This window comes from Tenrec ecaudatus, chromosome 4 (genome assembly GCF_050624435.1).
Source record: "Tenrec ecaudatus isolate mTenEca1 chromosome 4, mTenEca1.hap1, whole genome shotgun sequence".
In the NCBI taxonomy this organism is placed as follows: Eukaryota; Metazoa; Chordata; class Mammalia; order Afrosoricida; family Tenrecidae; genus Tenrec; species Tenrec ecaudatus.
Window position 1 is genome coordinate 4,304,661 of NC_134533.1, and position 23,125 is coordinate 4,327,785.

A 23,125-nucleotide genomic window follows, 5' to 3' on the forward strand; every position below is an offset into this window, starting at 1 on the left:
GGACCATTCTGCCCTGTCTGTAGGGTGACTGTGAGCGGGGGCAGACTCCACGGGGGTGAGTGTGATTGGTTTGCTTGTGTGGCTGTGTCTGGGCCGAGGGGGGCTGAACCAGTGATCTATAGTGGGTGGGGTCTCATCCAATCATCTGACGGCCTCAGGAGAGAGAGAGAAAGATAGAGAGAGAGAGAAAGAGTGCTCCCCTGGGGGGTGGGGGTGTGGGGGGTTCTCTGAGAAGGACATTTATCACTGAAAGATGGGTGCTGTGGACCCACCAGATGCCCCTGGAAACCCCACCTGGTGATCTGCTTCTGGGAGTCCCACCCAGCCCTGAACCCCTGGAGCACGGTTCTGTTCAGCACTGGAGGGGCTGGCCGGAGTCAGAATTGACCCTGTGGGACACCCCCCCTGAATCACCACATGCATCTGTCCTGCCTCCAGACCATGGTGGCATCCGCTCACCAGCCGTCCCTCTTCCTGTCGCCGGACCTGCCAGCAAGTCCCTGCGAGCAAATCCCCCACAATGCCAATCTGTGAAGTCCCTGAAGCCAGCCAGTCTCTGGCTGTGTGTTATCGCTCAGGTTCCATTCCTCTGGAGGAGACGTGGGTGTTGAACATGGCCCTGGGCGCTAAGACAAGCTTCCAACCTGCAGGCACAAAGGGATAGCCCGGGGGAAGGTGGGGACTGACATTTGGGGGTGGCTTGGCTGTGGGGCTGAGGCAGCACGCTCTTTTTAAGGAAGGAAAACAAATGCAGACAGACAGATGTTTAAATGCGATGCCCTCCACCTGAAGGGGCCTGGGGCCTGAGAGCGGGCTGTGTGCAGTGGACAAGGACTAGCCCTTTGTTGAGACAAAGTAGTGACCATGAACTCACTCACTTGGACCCCATCCAAGGCATGAGACAGCCCCATGAGGCAGGCACTCGCAACCCCCTGCCCCTGAGTAGGCTGAAGCACGGGGCCTGGTCCTTGCACCCAAGCACCAGAGAGCTGCCTTGTGGTCCTGCCAGAGCTTCCGGCCACACAGTGTCTGCATTACAGAGCTGCCACTCTCTGTCCAGAGAGAGGAGGCGTGTGCATGCTTGCCCTTTGCCACCATGGGCAGGGTCCCGAGTTTAGTGCGAGACCCTCACATGGAAATTCAAAAGGCTGGTGGTTGGTTTCCACCCAGAGGCGTCGCGGAAGAAAGGCCTGGTGATCTTCCTCTGAGAGGTCACAGCCTGGGAGATTCCCTGGGGCCTTTCTTGTCTGCACACACAGCAGCTCTGGACAACGACGCGCTGCATCACGCAGCATCATCCCACAACACCCACGCCCCCTCTGACTCCCTGCCCCCCAATGCCTGTTTGGGGACACAGGAGGCACCGCCCTGCCTTCTCCCCCTCTGCACCCAGGTGAGGAGAGAGAAAGATCGGAAAGGCCGGCTCTCATAGAGACGTCACCCTGTGGTTCCAGACACCTGGGTGCACATCGAAGACAGCAGGGTGTCGGGGGCATCGGAAGACTGACTGCGCGCTCAGACCCAGTGCAGACCCCGTCTCCTCTGGACTCTCTCTCGACCATGACCACCCCCTTTCAATTCCTTGCTTTGACCCGGGAGGGGTCCTCCGTGCCCCCGCTCAGGTGTGCTGGGCCCTGAGTGTCACCACCCTGTGGCTCCGTGGGCTTGTTAGAGCTCTGTGCGGGGCAGACCCCCTCACTCAGCAGGGGGTGGGGACTCGGAGGCAGCAGCACTCCCACTTTGCACAGCTACCAAGGTGGCCCTGCTCGGGGATGGCACTCCCCCTCCTTTATAAGCTCAGGGCACCAGATCTCAAGTTCATGTGGCTCCCTGTCCCTGTAAAGTTGGAGCAGGACACCGTGCTAAGTCAAGGGCAAGGGCTGTGACCAGGGGCTCCGGCAGAGCATTGTGAGGCTGGCGCGGGCCTGGCGGCCTCTCATCAGTTGTATGTCGGTCAGCACCTGACTCAATGGCACCTCACAGCAGCGACCCAGTTGGAGGGGGAGGGGAAGCAGCTGGGGTACACATGGTCAACCACAGAGGACTGTACCACGCTCGGATCGTAGGAGCTTTGGGTCTCTGCAGGGCCAGAGTTCCAGGGTGGGCACCGGGCGGGCATGAGGTGGAGCAGCTTACAGGTTACACTGCCAACCATAAGGTCAGCCATTCAAATCCACCATCTGCTCTGCAGGAGAGAGGCAAGGCTGTCTGCTCCCATAGGAGCCGTTCTGTTCTGTCTCAGAGGTCGGATATGGACTCTGTGCCAGTGAGTTTGTTTGTTTGTTTGTTTGTTTAGTATAGGCTGAAAAACAGCAGCAGGTTATCTGAGTGAAACCTGGATTGTTTCTACAGAACTAGAGTCCTGGAGAGGTGGTCCCTGGGCGTGATGACCGCGGAGGATGAACGCTGCCCGTCCTCAGGCAGGATGCACTCATGGGCAGGTGCCTGCCACCACCTCCCAGGGTTGGAGCTGGACACTGCTGGGGACACTGGCAGTGCCCTCCTGGCCATCTCAACCACCCACCCGGGTTGGTAACAGCTTCGAGGACTCAAGTCCCAGCTCATGAGTGGAGCGGAGCGTGTACGGGAATCAAGATGGGAGGGAGGACAAGCCAGGCCTCTATTTATAGAAAACTCATTTGGCCAGTCATTAAAAAACAAATAAACACAACTCACTAAAAATATGCACCTGAAGGTCAGCAGGGCATCCACGCTTGGCAGGGACCGGAGAGCAGTGGGGGGGGAGGGGATTTGGATGGAGGCCCACCTCACAGCCCAGAGGACGCTGGGACAGGTGCTGAGGGGCACACATCTTTCCCATTGGCATTTTAAGCAGCTGGGCACCCCCCTCCTGAGTCCGAACCTGGCAAAGGAAGCCTCAGAGCAAGCCAAGTGACCCTGGCCAAGCCGCTGGATTTCTGAATCACAGCTGGTCCGGCTCTGGACATGTTGTACCACTTTTCAGGGATGCCGGGGAGGGGAGGACATGAGATGATCCACTCGGAACCAAGGGTTACCAGGCCCCGGCAGCTTCTGCCATGATCAAAGCAGCCAGTTGCTGACCGAGAGGCTGATGGTTCTAAGCTGGCCAGAAGCCCTGCAGCAGAAAGGCCTGGCTGCTTGCATGGGCAAGGACTCAAGCCAAGAACCCTGGGCTGTTCTGCCCCTTGGTGGCAGGTGGGCACCATGAGTCGGAAGTGCGGGCCCAAGCAGCAATGTCACGATATGCAGAGAAAACATTGGGGTTCTCCAGGATTTCATTCAGCGTGGACCCCACAATCACAAGACTTCATTTCATGTAGTTGGGACACGTTATTCAAAGGGAACAGTCACTGGAGAAGGGCATCCTGATTAGTGGATGGTCAGCAAAAGAGAGGGAGACCCTCCAGGAGGTGGATGGACAGAGCAGGCTAGAACAGCCATGCCTGGGAGGGTGGGGCAGGGGCACAGGCGATGTGCTGTTCTGTCAGGCGCTGAGTCACTGTAAGGACTTAAAGCGCTGACTGATGGAGATCAGCCACCAAGCCTTCAGGATACGCATTACAAGGCCATGTCCAGAAGACCCAAATCCTCACAACTGAGCCAAGATGTCACATCCTGATCAATGGAGAGAAGATTGAAGTTGTCAAGAATCTTGTCTTGCTTCGATCCAAAATCAGTGCTCACGGGAGTTATGGCCAAGAAATTAAACATAAATCTGTGGCATAAGGACCTCTTTCGAGTACTGAAAAGCAGGGAGGTGACTGTCTGCTTCATTCGCCCCATGTTTGCGGGAAAGTCTGGCACTGACGAAGAAAGCCCGGAGTAGAATCAAGGCATTTCAACTGTGGTGCTGGAGACCAAGATTGGAAGTGCCACGGATGGCCAGAAGAACAAAAAAATCTGTCTTGCAAGAAGGACAGCCAGAATGCTTCTTAGAGGCGAGCATGGGGTTAGCCCGATTGCCCTGGGGAAGCCACACCAGTGATACTCATCTATGTGTAAGAAAGAGATTTATATTAAGAAGCCTCTCTGTCCAGAAAACTTCCCAGCCCAGTCCAACTCAAGCCCCTAAGTCCGATCCTAGTCCCTAAGCCCCTCTTCAGACCCACACAGCCGCATCGCATGCAGTGATGCAGAAGGCAGGGGATCACAGGCCGGTGGGTGCCAGGATGCGTGGATCCAATGGCGCGGCTCATTCCAGGTCTCAGTGACTCACCTGTCTGAAGGTGAGGCAGAGACAGAGGGGGAGGTTCCCAGGATCCTCCTTAGTTGAAGGCCATGCACACCCACAAGAAGTCAACATCAGGCTGTGATCTGATTGACAGGCAGCACTCCACCCCTTCTACCTTGATAATTATCTTCGCGTTAACATGAAATTAAACAACGACCCAGATCGCCTTATCGGTGTTGGACGTGTTCTCAGGAGAGACCAGTCCCTGCAGAAGGTCATCGTGCTTGGTAAGCTGGAGGGGCAGCGAAAAGGAGGAAGGCCCTCATGGAGACGGATGGGTACCCGAGCGTAAGCACAGGGTCCACGGTGGAGGAAGGCCGGGCCCAGGCAGTGTTCTGACCCATCGTGCACAGGGTGGCTTTGGGTGCCAGCCAAGTCGATGGCACCCCACAGCAGCATATGGAGTGGCTGTGAGTCAGAACCGTGCAGCAGCACCTCGGAATGCCGATGGTATTTGCCCAGGGCAGTGCTGAGAGAAGCCGTGGTCACAGCCTTATTTGTGAGTGACCATCAGTGAGGCCCCATCATGCTGTGACCCCACAGTCCTCTGAGAGCCAGCAGACAGTGTGGCCAGGTGGTAGTGACCACTGTGGGGATCTGAACCCTAGCCCTGCCTCTTGCTGACCTGATGACCTAACCGTCCCCTCCTCTGTCACCCGGAGAAGCAGCGGGAACTTGTCAAGGCGGACATGACTGCAGGAGATGCTCACCCAAGTTGCTGTCTGCTGATGAGATACACGATTCAACCTCAGTATTAGCCATGGGGACTATCGGTGGCAGAGGGCACTTTACTGATGTAGTTGTGCTGTGAGCATCTCCGGGTGGACCCTAGTGCCCCAGGGGGCTCAGTTACAGAAGATTCTCAGCCATCACCTTGAGGGAAGGGGTCACTGGGCTTGGGGGCTTGGGGCCACTGTCTCAGAGCACACCAGGGCCCACCGGCATGGCAGAGCCCACAGAGACCGTGTTCTACACCCTCCCGAGGTAACTAGTGATTGGGGTCTGACTTGCTCTGATCAACTGAGCTAGAGCGAGTCACCCCACCCCACCCCCAATCTACAGAGCAAAGGAGGCGGAAGAAAAAAACTAAAGACTCAAGGAGAAAATTAGCCTTAAAAGACGCACAGGCCCCGCCAACCAAGGTCTTCACTACTCTGAGCCAGAGCACCCAGAGGTGCCCCAAGGTCACTGCCAACTGCTTCAAGTTGGACTGGGCAGAATGGAAGGAAACTGGAGAAGTCAAAATGGTAAAAAACAAAATGTGCCAAACGAGCGAGAGACTGACAAAGTGAATCACTACACCCTCGACGGACACGCTCCTGACACCACCCACCACTCGGGCCCCGAAGAACAGCTTCTGGGGAAACCCAGCCTCCAGAGGCAGGCAGGAAGGAGTGTAGACTCGGGGCCGGGGATAGGGGGGCGTTACATTGAGAGGAGCTAAGCCAAGGTCCAGAAACAAAATCGGTAACCATCGGCGAACGGAAAATGAAGGTGCTGTGTGCGCTGCCACCCAACCCCAGGGCGCACACCGCCTGTCTCAGCGTCACGGTCTCTTTAGAAGCCGCCTGCGTCTGCAGGGCGTCCTTGCCCCACGGGGTTGCTTTGATGCAGAGAAGCAGGTCTCAGCCTGTGGGTCGCCGCCCCTTTGGGGGTCCAACGACCCATTCACAAGGGTTGCCTAAGACCATCGGAAAACACATATTTCCCATGGTCTTAGGACCCGAGACACCGCCCCTCTATCGTCTCCAGGCGGGTCCGCCCACATGCAGATACACCCACCTACGAGTACCCGGTGTGAAGACAGTTACCCATGCCACACCATGCTTCAAGACAAAACTTCATTGATTTGTCATTAGAAATCAATATTTCACAGTATATAGTTACATAATGTTTTTGTGATGAATCACGATGCTCTCATGATGGTCCATTGGTAACAATGGAAATACATCCTGCAGATCAGATAGTTACAAGACGATTCATCACAGTAGCGGAATGACAGTGAAGAAGTAGCAACGAAAATAGTTTTATGGTTGGGGGTCCCCACCACAAGAGGACCTGTGTGAGAGGGTCGAGGCCTGAGGAGGGTGGAGAACCGCTGACGCAGAGGGTACCACCGTCATTTGGTGTGGAGGGGTCTGTGGTCTCTTCCTGCGAGGACAGCGGCCTCAGCAGAGAGGGGGCTCCGTCACAGGGAGCGCGGGAGTGACGCTGCCTTAACAAGACTGCAGGCACCGAACAAGCACGCTCTTGTTGCTAAAAGGCCCTCTTCTCTTTCTGGAAGGGTTTCTAATCAGTAGAAGCCATCGGGCCCCATCAGATTTTCTTTGCTAATGTTGAATCTTTGGGGTTATTATGATGTTAAATTGCTCTTTTCTGGTGGAGAAATTTTAGGTTTTGGGGAGCCCCCGGGTGCCCTCCTTCCCCTCCACTATCTGGTTCCAATCATTGGCATCTTGCTCTCTCTCATGTGCTACGGTTGTTATAATTGACATACCGATCTTGATACGCGATGATTAACTAAAGTCTGCAGGGCACACCAGGGCTCCCGCTCTGTGTAGGGCGGCCCTGTGTGTGTGTGTGTGGGGAGGGGGGGGTGTTCACCAACACACCTCTCCATGGGTCCACCCTACCAGGAGCCTACAGATCCGATCCACTGCTCAGGGCGCACCCTGTGTCCACCTGTTGCTCCCTCCCGCCAGCCCTGGCAGCCCCTCATCTGCTCAGTGGCTTCAGGGTTCTGCTGCCTCTCGACTGCCCGGTTGTTGGGCACACACAGCCCACGGCCTCTTCTGGCTGGCTCTCCCCTGAGCAGCAAGCAGGCATCGAAGGTTCCACCGGGCTCTTCTGTATGGGGGCTGAGGAGGACTCTGATGAGTGCAGGGGCCACAGAGTTCTCCCGCTCAACTACCCTCTGTCCTTTTGAGACCGCAAACCTGGGGGCTGTGAAAGACGCCCACAGCTCTCCCGCCCCTGCCGACTCCCACGCCCCCAGCCACAAGACATGGAGCTCCTCCCACCAAGGTGACGGATGCTTCTGCAGCCTGACTCTGGGCTGGCGTGTGCATGTACGTATGTGTGTCTCGGGGGGGGGGGGGCAGAGGCTGACCAACATGACAGGGAAAATTAGGAGCCTTGTAAGAGTCCAGGTGTGTTTCTGCGCTTCCTCTGGGGCTCAGCTCTGCCATGTGAGCAAGCCAGGCTAGGGAGCTGGCTGATGACAGAGAAAGAGAGGAGGGGGAGAGGGAGAGGGAGGATAGAGACAGAGGGAGATATGCAGAAGGAGAGGGAGTGACAGGGGAAGAGAGAGCTAGAGATGACAGAGAGACCAGGACAGTCCAGCCTCACCCCTACCACCCCAGCCAACAGCCACTGGCCTGCCACTGACTGGGCACCTGTGCAAGGTGGGACACATACTCCCTGCAAGACATTCCTGCTGACAAGACACATGGAGCTACGCTAGAATCTGGAGCTGGAAAAGCCATGTGGAGCCCCACGCCAGCACTGAGATGCTTCCACCGCCACTGGATCCACAAGACTTTCCACCCACCGGCCTGTGATCTTTCTGCATTTGGAGTCATGCAAGTGTTTTGTGAGTATGAAGAGGAATTTATAAACTGGTATCTGACATATGGGCTAATATTAGACTTATGGACTTGATCTGGACTGGGCTTGGATGTTTTCTCAATGTACAATTGCTCTTTGATATAACGGTTTTTCCTGAGTCTCCCTGGATTTGTTTCTCTGGTCAACCCAGATTAACCCAGCACCCCAGACCAGCCAGCCCCCAGCTGACTTGAGCCATAGACAAGACAGTGAAGACCCTTCAAACCAGCTTGGTCTGTCCAGCTGCCCCCAGCTTCCTGACCAATGACAAGAGGTTGCTACTTGAGACCACCAAGTTGGGGCAGCAGTTAAGTGACCGCTATAAGACAGCTTCTGGGAGGCAATCTGCCTGGAGGTCTCCCTTCAGGGACACTAAGCCAAGGCCTGAGATCCAGAACATTCTCTGGTGGATAAAAAGGCAGGGGACAGGGTTGGTCTCTCCCTTCCCAGTCCCACGACAATGTTCTCAGATGCCGTGAACATGCAAACACAGACATGAATCTTGAAAACATGATGCTGGGTGAAGGCAGCTGGTCCCCAACTAGGGAGAAAGGTCATGCTCTCTGCCTCCCATGAACTGTCTAGGCAAAGGTACCCTGGTGGCCAAATGGGTCATGGATCGGACCGTTCACCGAAAGGCCATTGGTTCAAAACCACGAGTCCTCCCCCGTCCCCCCTCGGAGGGAGAGAGATGAGGCTTTCTGCGCTCTTCACAGTGACAGTCTCTGAAGTCCACAGAGGCAATTCTGCTCTGTCCTGTAGGGTCACTGTCAGTCGGAACCGACCAGATGGCAGTGAGTTTGTTTGAGGCAAAGCCCGGGGAACGGAGTTTCCCAGTGTTCCCAGGGGCGGGCAGGGCAGGGGGGGGGGGAGTGTGGCTCAGGGGCCTGAGTTTCTGTGAATGGTGGAAGGATCATTTGGAAAAATACCGTGTTGACCATCACACCCAGTCTGCTGGGTGCTGTGGCAGTGACATTCTCTCCTGCCAATTTGTGACAGGAGTCTCACCTGTCAATCAGGTCATAGCCAATGAGGCCTCTGTGTGGGCATGACCTTCTCCTGAGGATTCTGGGAACTCCTGTCTTTCTTCCTGGAGGCGGAACACACACTCTGCTTTATCTTCCTGCTGACAAGCCACGTGGAGCTACGCTAATGGAGCCAGAACCCTGGAGCTGGTGGAGCCATGTGGAGACCCACGCAGCACTGAGACGCTTCCACCGCCACTCAATCCACATGACTTTCCACCCACTGGCCTGTGATCTTCCTGCATTTGGCGTCATTGCATGTGTTGCGTGAATCTGAAGAGGAATTTATATGGGCTAATATTGGACTTATGGGCTTGATCTGGACTGGGCTGGGATGTTTTCTTAATATACAATTTCTCTTTGAGACATGTACATATGCAAATATATATATGAGGATGGGGGAAATAGATTTATGTGCCTATATTTATAGGTTTAGTATTAAGGTGGCAGAAGGACCTTGGGCCTCTACTCAAGCACTCCCTCAATGCATGAATACTTTCTTGTATTAAATTGGCATTCTATGATGCTCACCCTCCCGACACAACCGCTGAAGCCAAAGTGGGTGAACAAGCAAATGTGGTGAAAAAAGCTGATGGTGCCCAGCTATCAAAAGAGATAGCGTCTGGTGTCTTAAAGGCTTGAAGGTCTTAAGCGGCCATCTAGCTCAGAAGCAACAAAGCCCACATGGAAGAAGCACACCAGCCTGTGTGATCACACAGGTATTGAAGGGATCAGGTATAAGGCAGGATCAAAAAAAAATCTTACCATAGTGAATGAAGGGGGAAGTGCAGAGTGGAGACCCAAAGCTCATTTGTCTGTCACTGGAGATCCCCTTGCACAGGGATCTAGGGGAGGAGAGGAGTCAGTCAGGGTGCGATGTAGCACCGATGAAGAATACAGCTTTCCTCCAGTTCCTAAATGCTTCCTCCCCACCAACTATCATGATCTGAATTCTACCTTGCAAGTCTGGATAGAGCAGAGGATGTACACTGGTGCAGATAGGAGCTGGAGACACAGGGAATCCAGGTGGATGATACCTTCAGGACCAGGGGTGTGAGGGGCGATACTGGGAGGGTAGAAGGTGAGTTGGAAAGAGGGAACTGATTACAAGGATCTACATGTGACTTCCTGCCTGCGGGGGCAGACAACAGAAAAGGGGGTGAAGGGAGATGTCGGACAGGGAAAGCTATGACAAAATAATAATTTATAAATTATCAAGGGCTCATGAGGGAGGGGGGAAAAAGAGGACCTGATGCAAAGGGCTTAAATGGAGAGCAAATGATTTGAAAATGATGAGGGCAAAGAATGTACAGATGTGCTTTATACAATTGATGTATGTATATGTATGGATTGTGATAAGAATTGTATGAGTCCCTAATAAAATGTTTTTTTAATACAAAAACAAAGTGAAAGACTCAAGATAATTAGAATTCTTACAAAAACAACTATAAATTCAATAAATTAACAATAGAATAACAACAGTGGAAAACTTGACGAGGGAACACAAAATGAGAAGTTGGTTAACAAAAAGAAGGAATAAGCAAAATATAGGACAGATTCCTTTATATCAATTACTTTGAGTAACATTCAGACAAAAGAATGAAAAAATATGAAGAAACCCTAAAGGTCCCATGGGATTTCAAGAGGAATTATTTACACATACTTGGAATTCAGAAGAGAAGAAAACATTTAAAGGAATATATATATATGTATCCAATTTTCCAAAAAGTGAGCTAAACTACAATTCAGTAGTTTGCATCCCAAGCCACTCCTTGAGCTAAAGACGTGGCTTTCTACTCCTGTACCGTTTGTCTCAGAAACCCCTGTAGACAGGCTGCCCTGCACTTTCGGGATGCTCTGCATAAGAATCTATTCAATGACAGTGTGCTTGTTTTTTGACTTTACAGGATGAATATGTTTTTAATAAATTATCAAGGGTTCATGGGGGGTAGAGGAAAGGTATGGGGAGGGGGGAAATGAGGAGCTGATACCAAGGGCTCAAGTAGCAAGAAAATGGTTTGAAAATGATGATGGCAACATATGCACAACAAATGGATGCATTTGTGGATTGTGATAAGAGCTGTAAGAGCACCCAATACAATTATTTAAATAATAATAAAAACAATTGCTCTTTGATATAAAGCTCTTTCTTATATACCTATGAGTGTCTAGGAATTTGTTTCTCTAGTCAATCTGGGCAGACACAGGCATCATCAATACCATCAACTTGTACACACCAGCATTGCTCTGCTCTCTGTAACTTTTACCAGGATGATATATTTTTTAAAAAAGGATTGGCTGGTGCACCTGTTAAGAATGGCTTATTGGAAACAGGGCTGGGTTCTGGATGTCCCCTCCCGCCTTGTAAAAACGTTTCATGGATGTGTCACACATGCAGGCAAGGCCAGGATTCCCATTCCTGAAACACGCGCAGCCAACAATCCGTTCCCAGGAGTCCCTTCTGGACCCCCACAAGGACTACCACTCTCCTGGATGTTCCATCCTTGGGCTTTCCCGCCTGACTCTGCTTGCTCACAAAAGATGCCCGCCCCAGGTGTGCTCCCAGAGCTAGTGCCACGTTACACATCTTGTGAAATGAGTTGCAACATTGTCGCAAGCCGTGTAGCCCCTTCACACACTCAGCCTCTCTGCTGTGTGGCTCCAGTCTGGGAATTGAAACAATCACTGTTTTTCCATCCCTGTTGGGGGAGGCTCTCTCCGCACTAAGCATTGGGCTGCTCACTGCAAGATCCGTGGTTCAAACTCACCAGCTGCTCCTTGGGAGGAAAAGGAGGCTGTCTGCTCCTGTACAGATGTGCAGCTTCAGAAACTCTAAGACCATCTCCCCCTTTCTCCTAGCCTAGCCGCTATGGATCTGTGTCAGCGTGATGACAGTGGGTTGGGTTTGGGGGTTAGCATGCAGGGCAATAAACCATCGGTGGGCCAGTGGTCAGTGCTGAGTCTCCCTTTCCAGGCAGGAGACCCAGGTTCCACACTCAGAGCCTCATGGGCAGTGGTGACCACTCCTGTGTCCATGGGTGCTTCTGTGTGGCTACAAAGTGGGACCGGCTTTATCGGAGTTTCTGGACTAAGACGGATTAGTGAGAAACCCAAAGCCTGGACCAACTCCTCTGCAGTCAAGTTGATTCAGACTCAAAGCCTCTCAGGAGGACAGAGCAGATCCGCTCTGATGGGTTTCCAAGGCCACTCGTCTTGGCAGGAGCAGACAGCGTCGTCTTTCTCCCTCAGAGTGTCTGCTGGGTTTGAAACACCGACCTGGCCGTGAGCAGCCCACTGCCTGACGAGAGGGCCTCCTTCAGGAGAACAGCACCTGGATGTCCACAGTCCAATCCACAGTCCACCATGGGGATGGAGCCGGACCAGTCAGCAGTGTGTCCACTGTACAAAACACTACAATACATCAGTTTTCCAGAGTAGGCCTCCGAGCAGTGGGTGGTGGTGGTTCCAGCGGCCCCACATCACTACCCATGTTTAGGGTGGTCTGTGTCCCGCTGTGGGCTAGCTGGTGGGCATTTGGTGGGGTCACCTGGTGTCTCCTGGTGACCATTGAGACTGAGCCCAAGAAAGTTTGTCAAGAACCTGATGTGGCCTCCTCCACGGACAGCACCTCTTTCCCGGGGACACAGTGGACACGCTTCCTCCAGAAGCAGGGACAGGGTCTCTCTCTTCCTCCCCACCACACACACACACAGGAACTGTCTAGTGAATTATTCAGAGAAACCGGCCTCTAGGTCAACTTTTCCAAGTGGCCCCCACTTCTTCCACCCACCCCGCGAGGCACTGTTACAATGGTTTTCTCTGAGAAGCCCCTGGGGTCCCCTGCGCCTGCCCCCCTCAGCAGAGGCGGCTGGCTATCTGGTAACACCTGCCTCAGAGCCTTTTCAAGCCAAGACAATCAGCCGGGCTTTCCAGGAACGCCGGGCCTCCTGCTCCTTTGGTCCCAGGGCTGCAGGGAAGCCAGGCCCTGTATCCAGACACTCCCCAGGGTGTTTCCAAGTGGCCATGGGAGAGGCCCCTTGTTGGCTCCCATGACCTCCATGTGCACGGGAGAATGGTGGCCCCAGCCTCTCCCCCACCCCTGTCCCAGAGGCCCGAGCCACTTAGCTGTAGCCCAGAGCGCCAGGAATGACATGGTATCCTTCTGCTAATGTCCTATAGACACCTACTGCGTGTGTGCAGGCCCCCAGCTGGACACCTACTGTGTGCCAGCCCCCCAGCTGGGTGGGAAGGATTCTTTGATGAGTGAGGGGGTGTCCTCGTCACCTCCTGAGGCATCATGGGGCAGATTGCAAATACATGGATGCACCCGTGAAGGACCAGAGATGGTGCTGGGAGCCCCTGCCAGGTGGGGGTGCGGGGGGCATGGTTTGGAGGTCTTTCGGCTAGATCACTGCATTTCTGTCCTAGCAGCCCTGGGAGTCCAGTGGTCAAGTGCAGGACACTCTTCCAACCGAATCCTCTCCTCTTGGCTCAGTCACTGAAAGGGCGGGGGTCTGAGTCTGCCCTGAGGCCATTCAGGAGAAAGGCCTGGCTGTCTGGTGCTGGGAAAACCAGCCACTGGAAAGCATCCAGTGCCCCTCCTCTCAAGCAGGGGATGCCACTGGCCACCAGGCTGGTCACATGCTGGACCGGAAGATGCCAGAGATAAGAAAGCAGGCCGCTTTCTCTTGCCGGTCACAAAGCTGGTGCCACACCGGCCACGTTTCCCACTGCGGGGCTCGAGGGTGGCAGGATTGGGCAATCAGGCAGCAGTAAGCAGGGCCCAGGTTCCACACGGCTTCTCTGTGAACCATCAACCACCCCAGAGCAGAACCTTTATTGGAAGACAGAGCGAGAAGTCGAGGGATCCCAGGGGACTGGGTGGGGGAGAGCATCCAGGGGCAGCTGGGACCCCTCCCTCCTAAATCGCCCTGCAGGGACGTTTCACCAACACAGTATTAAAGCAAGGCCAACAGTCAAGCATTGAGAACACAGTGTGAGACGGGATGAACGTAGGCTGGGGTGACTTCGGGGGTGCCTACCAAACCCTCAACCAACCAAGCTCCCGGCATTCTTGTTAGCATTCCACCCATCATGCCTCCAGCTCACTAAATCCTAACATCAGCTTTGAGCACTCGGGTGAACGTTAGAGGAGAGGGGAGCCCAGGAGTGTCTCCTTGCTATTAACCCTCCAAACCCAACCCAACTCACTGCCATCCAGGCGGTGCCAACCCCTCCTGGCACTGAAGGACAAGGCAGAAGTGCCCAGAGCATTTGCAAGGTGGGAGGTCTCTCCGTACTCAGACTGCCCGTTCCTTCTCCCCAAGAGATCTAGGGGGGTCCACACCGCCAATGGTCCCATTCGCTGAGAGCTCACCCACACCAGCACCAAGCCCCATCCCTCTTTATAAACTGTACTTGTCTCTACCCATCTAGTAACCCTGCTAGCACAGTGGTTATTCATTGGGCTGATAAACACAAGGTCAGCAGTTCAATACCACCAGCCTCTCCGAGGGAGAAAGACGAGGCTTTCTACTCCCATAAAGAGCCCGTCTCAGACACCCACAGGGCAGCCCCCCCCTGTCCTACAGGTTCACTCTGAGTCAGACTAGACGACATGGCAGAGGACTGGTTTGGCTTGGTTATAATCCATCTCTCAGGAATACCATCTCGCTGTAGAGGCTGGAAGCCAGGCTATTGGTCTTATAAATACCAACAGGGTCGTCCATAGGAGAAAGGATGTAGCAGAGCGTCTGAACTAAAATCAGACTCACAAGAAAGGCCTGGAGACCCACTTCTGAAACAGCAGCCCATGAAAACCCCGTGAGTCAGGTAGGACCGGAAGAAGACGCCTAGCATCACCTGCGTGCTTGGCCAGGATGGTGATTCTGACTTCCTGCCACCTCCCAGAGACTTTCACACCCGACCAAACCCACTGCTATTGACCTGCTGCTGCTGAATCATGTGGAGATCTCGCAGGTCAGGGCAGAGCCACCCCTGTAGGTTTCCCAGGCTGTAACTCTACAGGAGTAGAAAGCCTCATCTATCTCCCGCAGGGAGACTGGTGGTTTCGAACTGCTGACCTTGTGGTGAGAAGCCCAACGACACCACAGGGGCTAATGGGAGTGTAAATCTTTTGGGGGGGGGGCCAAACAGCTTCATCTTCGGCGGGAGGGTTGAACCGCCGACCTTGGGGTCAATGCCTCGCCCACACTGTCACCAGGGCTCCTTTCAACAGACACAGACACTAGACTCAAGCCTCCCACGGGTGGTCAGTGTGCATAGGAGGGCACAGAGCGTGGGGCGGGGACCCACCGGAGCCGGGGGCGACCTGCCACCAACTAACAGCCCCTGTCACCGGGTGAGGGGAGGGGCCATGGCACAGCCATGTAGGCCTCTCACTGACACGCCGGCACCCTGCTTGATGACCGTGGACATCAGCGGGACAAGATGGAGCCCTGGTGGTGCTCCAGGTTAAGCGTCCCTGCTGCTGCTGACGACCTGGTGGCAGCTCAGCATCCGCTGTCTGCCTTAGTAAAGTCCCACGGGGCAGCCCTGCCCGGGAGACTGTGAGTTGGCCTCTCATGATGGCAGTGAGTGTGTTTTCTGATCATTACAGCAGAACACTGGGAAGGGGCTTCCTGTGCCCTCCACCCACCTCGGGGAACCCTCTGCTAGCCTGTGTACCCTCTCGACCTCCCTCCTCCCAGGCTGGGGGCAGCACTGAAGGACACTCAGTGACCCAGACACTCCAGCTAAAGGGGTCCACCTTCTGCTTCTTGCCGGAGGTCCTGGCCTTTCATAGAGAATGCCCACCCCACCCCACACACACATTACTCCCTCCTCATGGCTTCCCTGGGAGCCAATGAGCCAGGGTCTTCCTGCAGTCCAACAAACATTTCCATTCCTCCTGCTCGGAAAAGCCATCCCGGACCTCCGACGTCAGCCGGTCTGAGCATCATCCAAGGACAAAGGATTCGGGCAGAAGGAAGCCAGGCCCTGCCCTCCTGCCCCTCCTGTCTAGTGCAGGGGCCTGGAACACCCTGGTGCCCCACCTGGAGGGTGCCAGTGTGAGGAGGGGATGCCGGGAGGAAACGGAAGGACAAGAGCAGTGAGCAGGCAAGGGGAGAGGCAGGTGAGGGACATCCTCCGCCCAGAGCCCGGGGGAGACCACTGAGTGGGGTAGGTGGGTGGGTGACACCCTGACTTCGCTCTTCAAACATTCCCTCTGCTCTCAGGGGCGAGGCAGAGGAACAGAGGGACAGGCAGACTCAGACAGACCAGGGATGCTGGCATCCCTGAATGGGTGGCCTGGACTGAGTGGTGTGGCCATGGAGACCCATGAACAAGTTCAAGAATAAGCCTGGAAGTGACAGCATCCGGATCAGACAAGGGAACGGGAGCCTGAGTATTTGCATGAGTGAGTGGGACTGGGGTGGGGGTGGTGGGTTGCAGCCAGACCATGAGACTTGGAAGGAAGTGAACTGGGCAGAGTGGAGTAGCATCATCTGCATCGTAGCCCCCATCCCCCTGCCCTCCTCGGCCCAGCCCTCCTTATCTGCTCCAATGGCCCGCCAGCTGTCTGCTATCCTGGAAACACCAAAGCGAACAAAATTACGGCTGATTGCACTGCCGGTCCTAATCGCTCCATCAATAGCCCCGTTGCCACCATCACACTTTTCGCACTGAAGTGTCATGCAAATGCATTAAAAAATCATTACACCCCGGAGGCCGCGCGTGGGCAGGGATAACTCCGGCAGGCTGAGTGGCAGCGGGAAGGAGTCAATCTTGGGTGTCAAGGGGAACAACAGGAGCACACCACACCCGGCGGGTAAACAGAGGTGCAGCTGCACTGAGAGGATGCGCTCCTGGGCGGGCAGAGACCAGCTGGCCTGGGGTGGGGCGGGAGTCCTGGCCTCCATGGGGCCACCTGCGTGTTGGCCCCCAGCCAGCGCCCCATGGACAGGAGAGGAAAGGCCTGCAGGAGCCCTGCAATGCCCGTGGACTGTGGGAAGAAAGGACGGTGAAATTGCCAGCCCTCCGAGCGCTCGGTTGACGGAAGTAGTAATTTCCCTTTCTGATGGCCACGTGAGCGCCGTCTAATAGATTCCCGAGAGCCGGCGAGGCTGCTAATACTTCATTACGCAGCATGCAGCCCTCGGCAAGCCTGCCCGGTCCTGATGGCTGAGGGCTGTGACAAGCACTGAGCAGCAAACAATGCCAGCCATGGGCGTGGGGACGGCAGCAAAGGTGGGCACCGGGGTAGGCGGGAGTAACACACAGACTGAGAACAGTCTCCTGAACAGACCGTGCTTTAGAGGTGACGCCACCCCAGAGAGCTGGGGGCCCCCAGACCCAGGTCTGGGAGGCAGTGTTCCAATCCTTGTCCTGCCACAGTGCTCCAGGCTCAGCCTCCCACGGCACAGCCAGGTGGACAGGGCCACTTCCACCCCCAAGACACGCCTGGCCAAGTGTGTGTCACATGCTCTCTCAGAGCCTCAGTTTCCTCACCTCTCAAATAAGTTCCTAAAAGTATCAGCTCAGAGGGTGGAGACTCACGTGAAGGGCCTGGCACAGTGCCCACATGCAACGAGGCTCAGTAGCTCAATGACCACTCATCCATTCATCCATCCCACTGTCCATCCATTCATTACCTATTCGCTCACCACCACCTATCCATTTACCCATCCATCCATCCATCTACTCATTCATCCATCCACCTATCACCCACTCATTCCTCCACTCCATCCATCCACCATCCATCTAGGCACCCACCCATCATCCATCTACCTACCCATCCATTTAGCACTCATCCTTCCATTTACTCGTCCATCTATCTACTACCTAGCCAATCCCCACCCTTCCTTCCACTACCCATCCACCACCCGCCCATCCGTCCACCTCTATCCACCCACCACCAGCACATCACCACCCACTCATCCCTCCATTCATCTACCACCTAACTCATCCATCCACACCCACCTTTTCATCACCCACCTATCTGTTCACTTCCCCCCACCCACTATCCATCCATCATTCACCTAACCATCCACCACCCATCTGTTCATTTATGAACCCTTCCATCCTTTCTCCTCATCCGTCATCCACCTGTCCTGGGGTTCTGAGGGCATTGTGCTCTCAGGGGCCCTCTGGTGGCACAAACGGCGAAGCAGTCAGCTGCTCCCTTTGCTGGGCCTTGAGTACACCTGGCCAGCCCAGGTACGGAGTGTCTGCGCAGGTGCTCCCTCTCCAGGCCTCCTCCAGGTGCGACCCCCACGGCACCCTCCCAGGGACTTCTGCACAGGTTCTGAGATGTGGAGACATGGTCCCCCAGCCCACTTGACCGCCGTCTGGATCAGGTTCTCGCGATGGGCCATGTTGTTACCACGGTGGCCTCCCAGGGACAAGCTTTGTGAGGGTCAATCCTTTGTCCTCTGCATGCCTGGTGCCACCGAGGACAGTGATGGGCACCACAGCAAGTGGCCGAGGACACACTGATGAATGGGCGAAGGACAGTTTCTGGAGAGACGTCTGTCCCCGTCACCTCCGAGGGTGAACAGTCTAGTGGCGCCGGCTGCCCTGCTACCTGCTGGCTGTGTGACCTGCTGTAACCTCTGCGCCTCAGTTTCCTCTCATACAAATAGGGGTGGAACACACATAGCCTCCCCGTGTTGCTACAGGTCACAGGCGCACGGGGGCCCTCAGAACACAGGTGTCTCTCCCTCCCTCCCTTCTCGCCTACCTCTCTGATGCTCAGCCGGGAGCCCTGATGGCGACTGGATCTTGTGAGATGTTGGCAACCCATCCTACTAGCCACTCCTCAGGAGAATGACGGGGCTTCCTGCTTCCGTGGAGGCCCCGTCTCGGGAACCTGTCCTACAGGGTCACCGTGGGTTGGAGCAGACTTGATGGCCATGAGTTTTCAGGAGAAAGATGAGGCTTTGGGCTCTCATAACAAGTCACTGTCTGAGAAGCCCACAGGGGAAGCTCTGCCCTGTCCTGTGGGTCACTGTGAGCCGGCGTCCGCTCGCTGGCCGGAATCTGAGGGGTTCTGCCTCATAGCTTCCCTTTGGTGCAGCGTCCTCCTTCCGCCCTGCTCAGCAGCCCCCGTGGGGCAGGACCACGTCAGGGTCCCTGGGAGGAGGAGCCGGTGGAGGTCAGCTCTGAGGAGACTCGGGGCTCCCTTATGGAGCCCGCTGTGCGGAGGGGACCATGCCCAGCTGTTTCTGAGGTACGCTGGAGCAGGCTGGGCAGACAGGGTCCCGTGCAGGGATGTTCACTCCAGGGCAGGGGACACAGGGTGTGTGCATCAACGATGAGAGGTCTGGGAAGGAGAGCTGGGGTGAAGGGTCTGGGCTCCCACCTAACTCAGAACAAAACAACCCACTGCCATTCAGCTGAGGCCGACTCCTCAGGACAGGGTAGAACTGGCCCCGGGGTGGGTGGTGGGTGGGAGGGTTCTGAGACCATAACTGTTTACAGGCGTGAAGAGCCTCATCTTTCTTACACACAGATAAGCCTGGCTGAGGGTTTCGAACTGCTGACCTTGAAGTTAGCAGCCTGATGTGCTATCACTCGGCCACCAAGCCTCCCAGGGCTGTCACAGAGCAGGGGAAACGACGGGTCCCAGGACAGGGCCTTCTACATGGGGGCCAGACTTCCCATCTGGGTCGTCCGAGCAGCAGTGTCTGCCCAGAAAAGGTTCCCAGCCTCATCACAGCCTTCCCTAGGCCATACAGACAAGGCACATGGAGAAGGGCAAGAAAGGCAACCAAGGGTACACAGTGGCCAGGCTGGGACTCAGACCCCGGTGGGTCCCTGTTCAGCGGCACTGAGAGGCGAGGGCATCCTCTGTGGGGTCCTCACTTTGCACCCAAAGGGGGCCCCCAAGGCCTCCCGGTTTTACCTGCATAAACAAGGGTGTCCCCAGGTCTCACTGGCTGCAGAAGGGCAGGAGTGGCCTGAGTCACTAGGACTCATCACCTCCGAGCCACGCTGGGCATCATGGCTGGGGCCCCAGCCCAGAGCCCGCTCCAGCCCCTGCAGAAGCCTGGAGCTGGGGAGGTGCAAGTCATGCCTGCCCAGTGGCCCCACGTCCAGCTCACACAGTCACCGAGCAAGCAAGGGGCCCGGAGGTGGGGAGTGGCAGCTGTGACCATCAGATATGACCAGGCAGTCTCCTCTAAGGAGCCCATGATCCTACCAGTTGAGACACAGTGCCCCAAATGGAAAGGACACAGAGGTGCAGAGCAGGCTTGCAACTAGCCCGCTCTTGCCACCGGAAGCCAGATGCCCCCGAGATGCCGCAGCCACAGGGCTGGGTGGCCCTGTTGGGGTGGGGACTCCCACCTAGGAGCTGGATTGGGATCACCCTGGGCTGCTGCTCTCTGGTCCTTCCACTACTAGCTGCATGGTCCTGGAATCCCCTGGGCCTCAGTCTCCAAGCCTGTAAAATGGGCTCATGCCCTCACCATCACATGTTGCTTAGGACTGGGCTGGCTAGTTGGTTCCAGAAGGAGAGTTTGGGGCTCATGGCTGCAAAGTGGGTCATTCCAACATGTGAGCTCCAGGGAGGGCCCCAGAAGGCATCAGCGCCTGGCCCTGTCACCGACCATTCAACACCACCCTCTCTCTCCGGCCTCCCTCCCTGGTTGGCCGTGTCCGCTCTCCTCCTCCCAGTTGGGGGAGCATCCGGGGTCCCTTGGAGAGAGAAGGCACATTCCAGTGTGTTAAGAGCGGCCAGTGTTGTCTCCAAGGAAATTCAGAAAGGGGGAAAAAAAGGAGGCGGATGTGGGGAGCCAGAAAAGCTCAGAAAACCAGTGCCCGAGGCCAGTCTGCAGCTCCAGTTCCGGGACCACCTGATTCCAGGGACCTGCTGTCCCTCTGTCCAGCAATATAATTCCCTAGAGCTGGCCGCCTAATGGCAGAGCCGGCCACCCTTCCACAGCCTTCCCTCCACAGCCTCCCCTTCACAGCCTCCCCACTGAACTCAGAGGGAAATTCACCAGCCTCTGCACCCCGAGGAGGGAAGCATCCAGTAAACATAGCCTGGGCCATTTATTTTAAAATTATTAGTATAAAAGGAAGGGGGTGGTGAGCCCCAGGCCAGGGCCCCTCCCCCTCCCACCCCAGGACCAAGACTCATTTTTCTGTTAGTTCCTTTCCTCCAGGATGTCATCCCGTGTAGTTACTTTGTGTCCAAATGAATTTCCCCAACAGAGCAGGGCAGTACCTTTGTGGGTATTAATAGCGCTTGTTATAGCAGCCCCAACCCTCAAATCCACCTGGACCCCAAATCCAGAGGAAAGGAGGCCCGGGGTCTCCAAGGCCCAGTCCAGGGGTCGACCTGTCTGAAGGCTGTTGGTCCTTGCCGCAAAGTCCGTCCCCTCTGGGCATCCCCGAGAGATGGGGTCCCTGCTTCCATTCCTGAAGCGATGTTCTAGCCCCTGGAGGTGGCCAGCACAGCCGCCGCCGGATGCCACAGCCGCTGGGAACACGGGTCCTGAGCCTCTCCCCACAGCCCCCGGCGGCCCCTCATACTCACGAGCTGCGGGGGCTTCCGGAAGGGACAGCCCTGCCAGGCTGATTTCGCACTCCTCCGGCATGGTGCACTCGCTGCCTTGGGTCTGGTGCGCCCCAGATGCGCCGCGATCACCTCGGGGTCCGCGGCCGGCTCCCCTGGGCGGGCTTGGGGTCCGAGCCCCACTCACTCCGGGACCGGATCAGACTCTGGAACGCGAAGCCGCCGCAGCGCTCCGGAGCCAAACTTGGCCTCCTGGCGCCCAGCGCGCGCAGCTCCCTCGGCTTTTTGGTTTGGGGTCTGCTGCGCTCCCCGCCCTGGGTACCTGCGGACGCCGCCCTCGCCCCGCCCTGCGCGACGCCCCAAGGCGACCGGCCCCGAGAGCGCCTTCTTGCGCGGACCTGGAGAGGAGCCGCGTTGCTGCTGGCTCTGTGGCCATCGGGGGCGGGGAGGCCGCGTCCGCCTCCACTAACCAGGGCCGCCCACGGCTCCCGACCTCCGCTGAGTCCACGGTGGTGGGGTTGGTACTCAGACGGGGCTCTGAACTGAATGCTAGTCAGAACTGCCCTGCGGCACCGTCAAGTGCGTTGGTGGGTGGGTGGTCCCCTGTCCCCTCACCTCAGGGCAGTGATTAATTACCTGTCAGAGCAGGCAGAGGGTATAGGAGGCGGGGAGGCTGGAGGGTGCAGGCCTATGGGGTGGGGGGCTGTGATCCAGGACCCCGAATCCAGGGCCTTTTCCCCCAGCCAGTGCACAACTGAAGTCTGGAGGTCCCAAGAGCTGCCCCTGTGGCACAGAGCCCTGGTCTTCCTGAGACCCCTGGGGCTTGTCAGGGACACAGTGGGGCAGGGGCGAGGGGGCTGCCCCCACAACTGAGCCCATGCCTACTGCGCCCACGTCTATAGCCAGGGCCCAGAAGCTGAAGGCACGTCCCATACCCTAGCCCTGCTCCTATCTAGAAGTCTCATTCTGGAAGCTCCCACATCCTCTAGGGCAGAGAGGCTGTGGGTGCCTCCCGACTGCCCGATGACTCCCGAGCCACCCATCAAGTCCCAGGCTGACCACGGAGGAGAATGCAGCCAACCTGACTTTTGGGAAGGTCAACTCACATTCCCTGTGCCCCAAGGGGGAGTGAGGTCACTTTGGGACTGGATACCTGCCCAGCTAGCCCCTAGCAGGCCATGGCTGGGCTGGATCCGGTCACTGGGGGCGGACGGCGGTGGAGCCTGTCCACAGGCACCATGGAGGTCACCCTGTGCCCACCGTCCAGAGGGCAGGCACCCAGGAGGCTCCCATCGTAAAAACACTGACTCCTGACCACAAGGAGCAGACTCCTGCCCGCAGCCTTCCTCCTGGCTCAACCCCAGGGTAGGGTATTGGGGGATGGTGGCAGAGCAAGACGGGGCTGAGTGCCCCCCCACCCGGGGCCTGGGGTTCTTCTAATGTGACAAACCCCATACCTTAGGATCACTGAATGTCCCTTGTTTATCTATGAAAGGACAGGCACCCACACCCCCTGCCATCAAGTCCATGCCACCCCCGGTGACCCAGCAGGACAGAGAAGAACTGCCCCCTCAGCTTTCCAGGAGCAGACCCTGCCCTCTCACAGCACTCTACCCCCGCCCCCGGGGAGCGGTGGGTGGGTATGAACCTCTGGCCTAGCAGTCAGCAGCCCTGTTCACCCCATAGTGCCCCCAGGCACTGACACCCCCACCCCCACCCCAGGTCCCCATGCTTTGGGAGTAACTGGGTGGCCGGATC

The 23,125-nt window shown here is 56.4% G+C and overlaps 1 protein-coding gene across 1 annotated transcript in view; it reads right to left on the bottom strand.

Annotated features, from left to right (window-relative positions):
• Positions 1–21,805, bottom strand: part of ANO1 (anoctamin 1) — a 160,899-nt gene extending 139,094 nt beyond the window's left edge. Inside the window, exon 1 of the mRNA XM_075545234.1 lies at positions 21,389–21,805. Within this exon, the coding sequence (XP_075401349.1) occupies positions 21,389–21,449 (61 nt within the window). The 5' untranslated portion in view covers positions 21,450–21,805. The remainder of the gene's footprint in view (positions 1–21,388) is intronic.
• Positions 21,806–23,125: the final 1,320 nt, after the last annotated feature.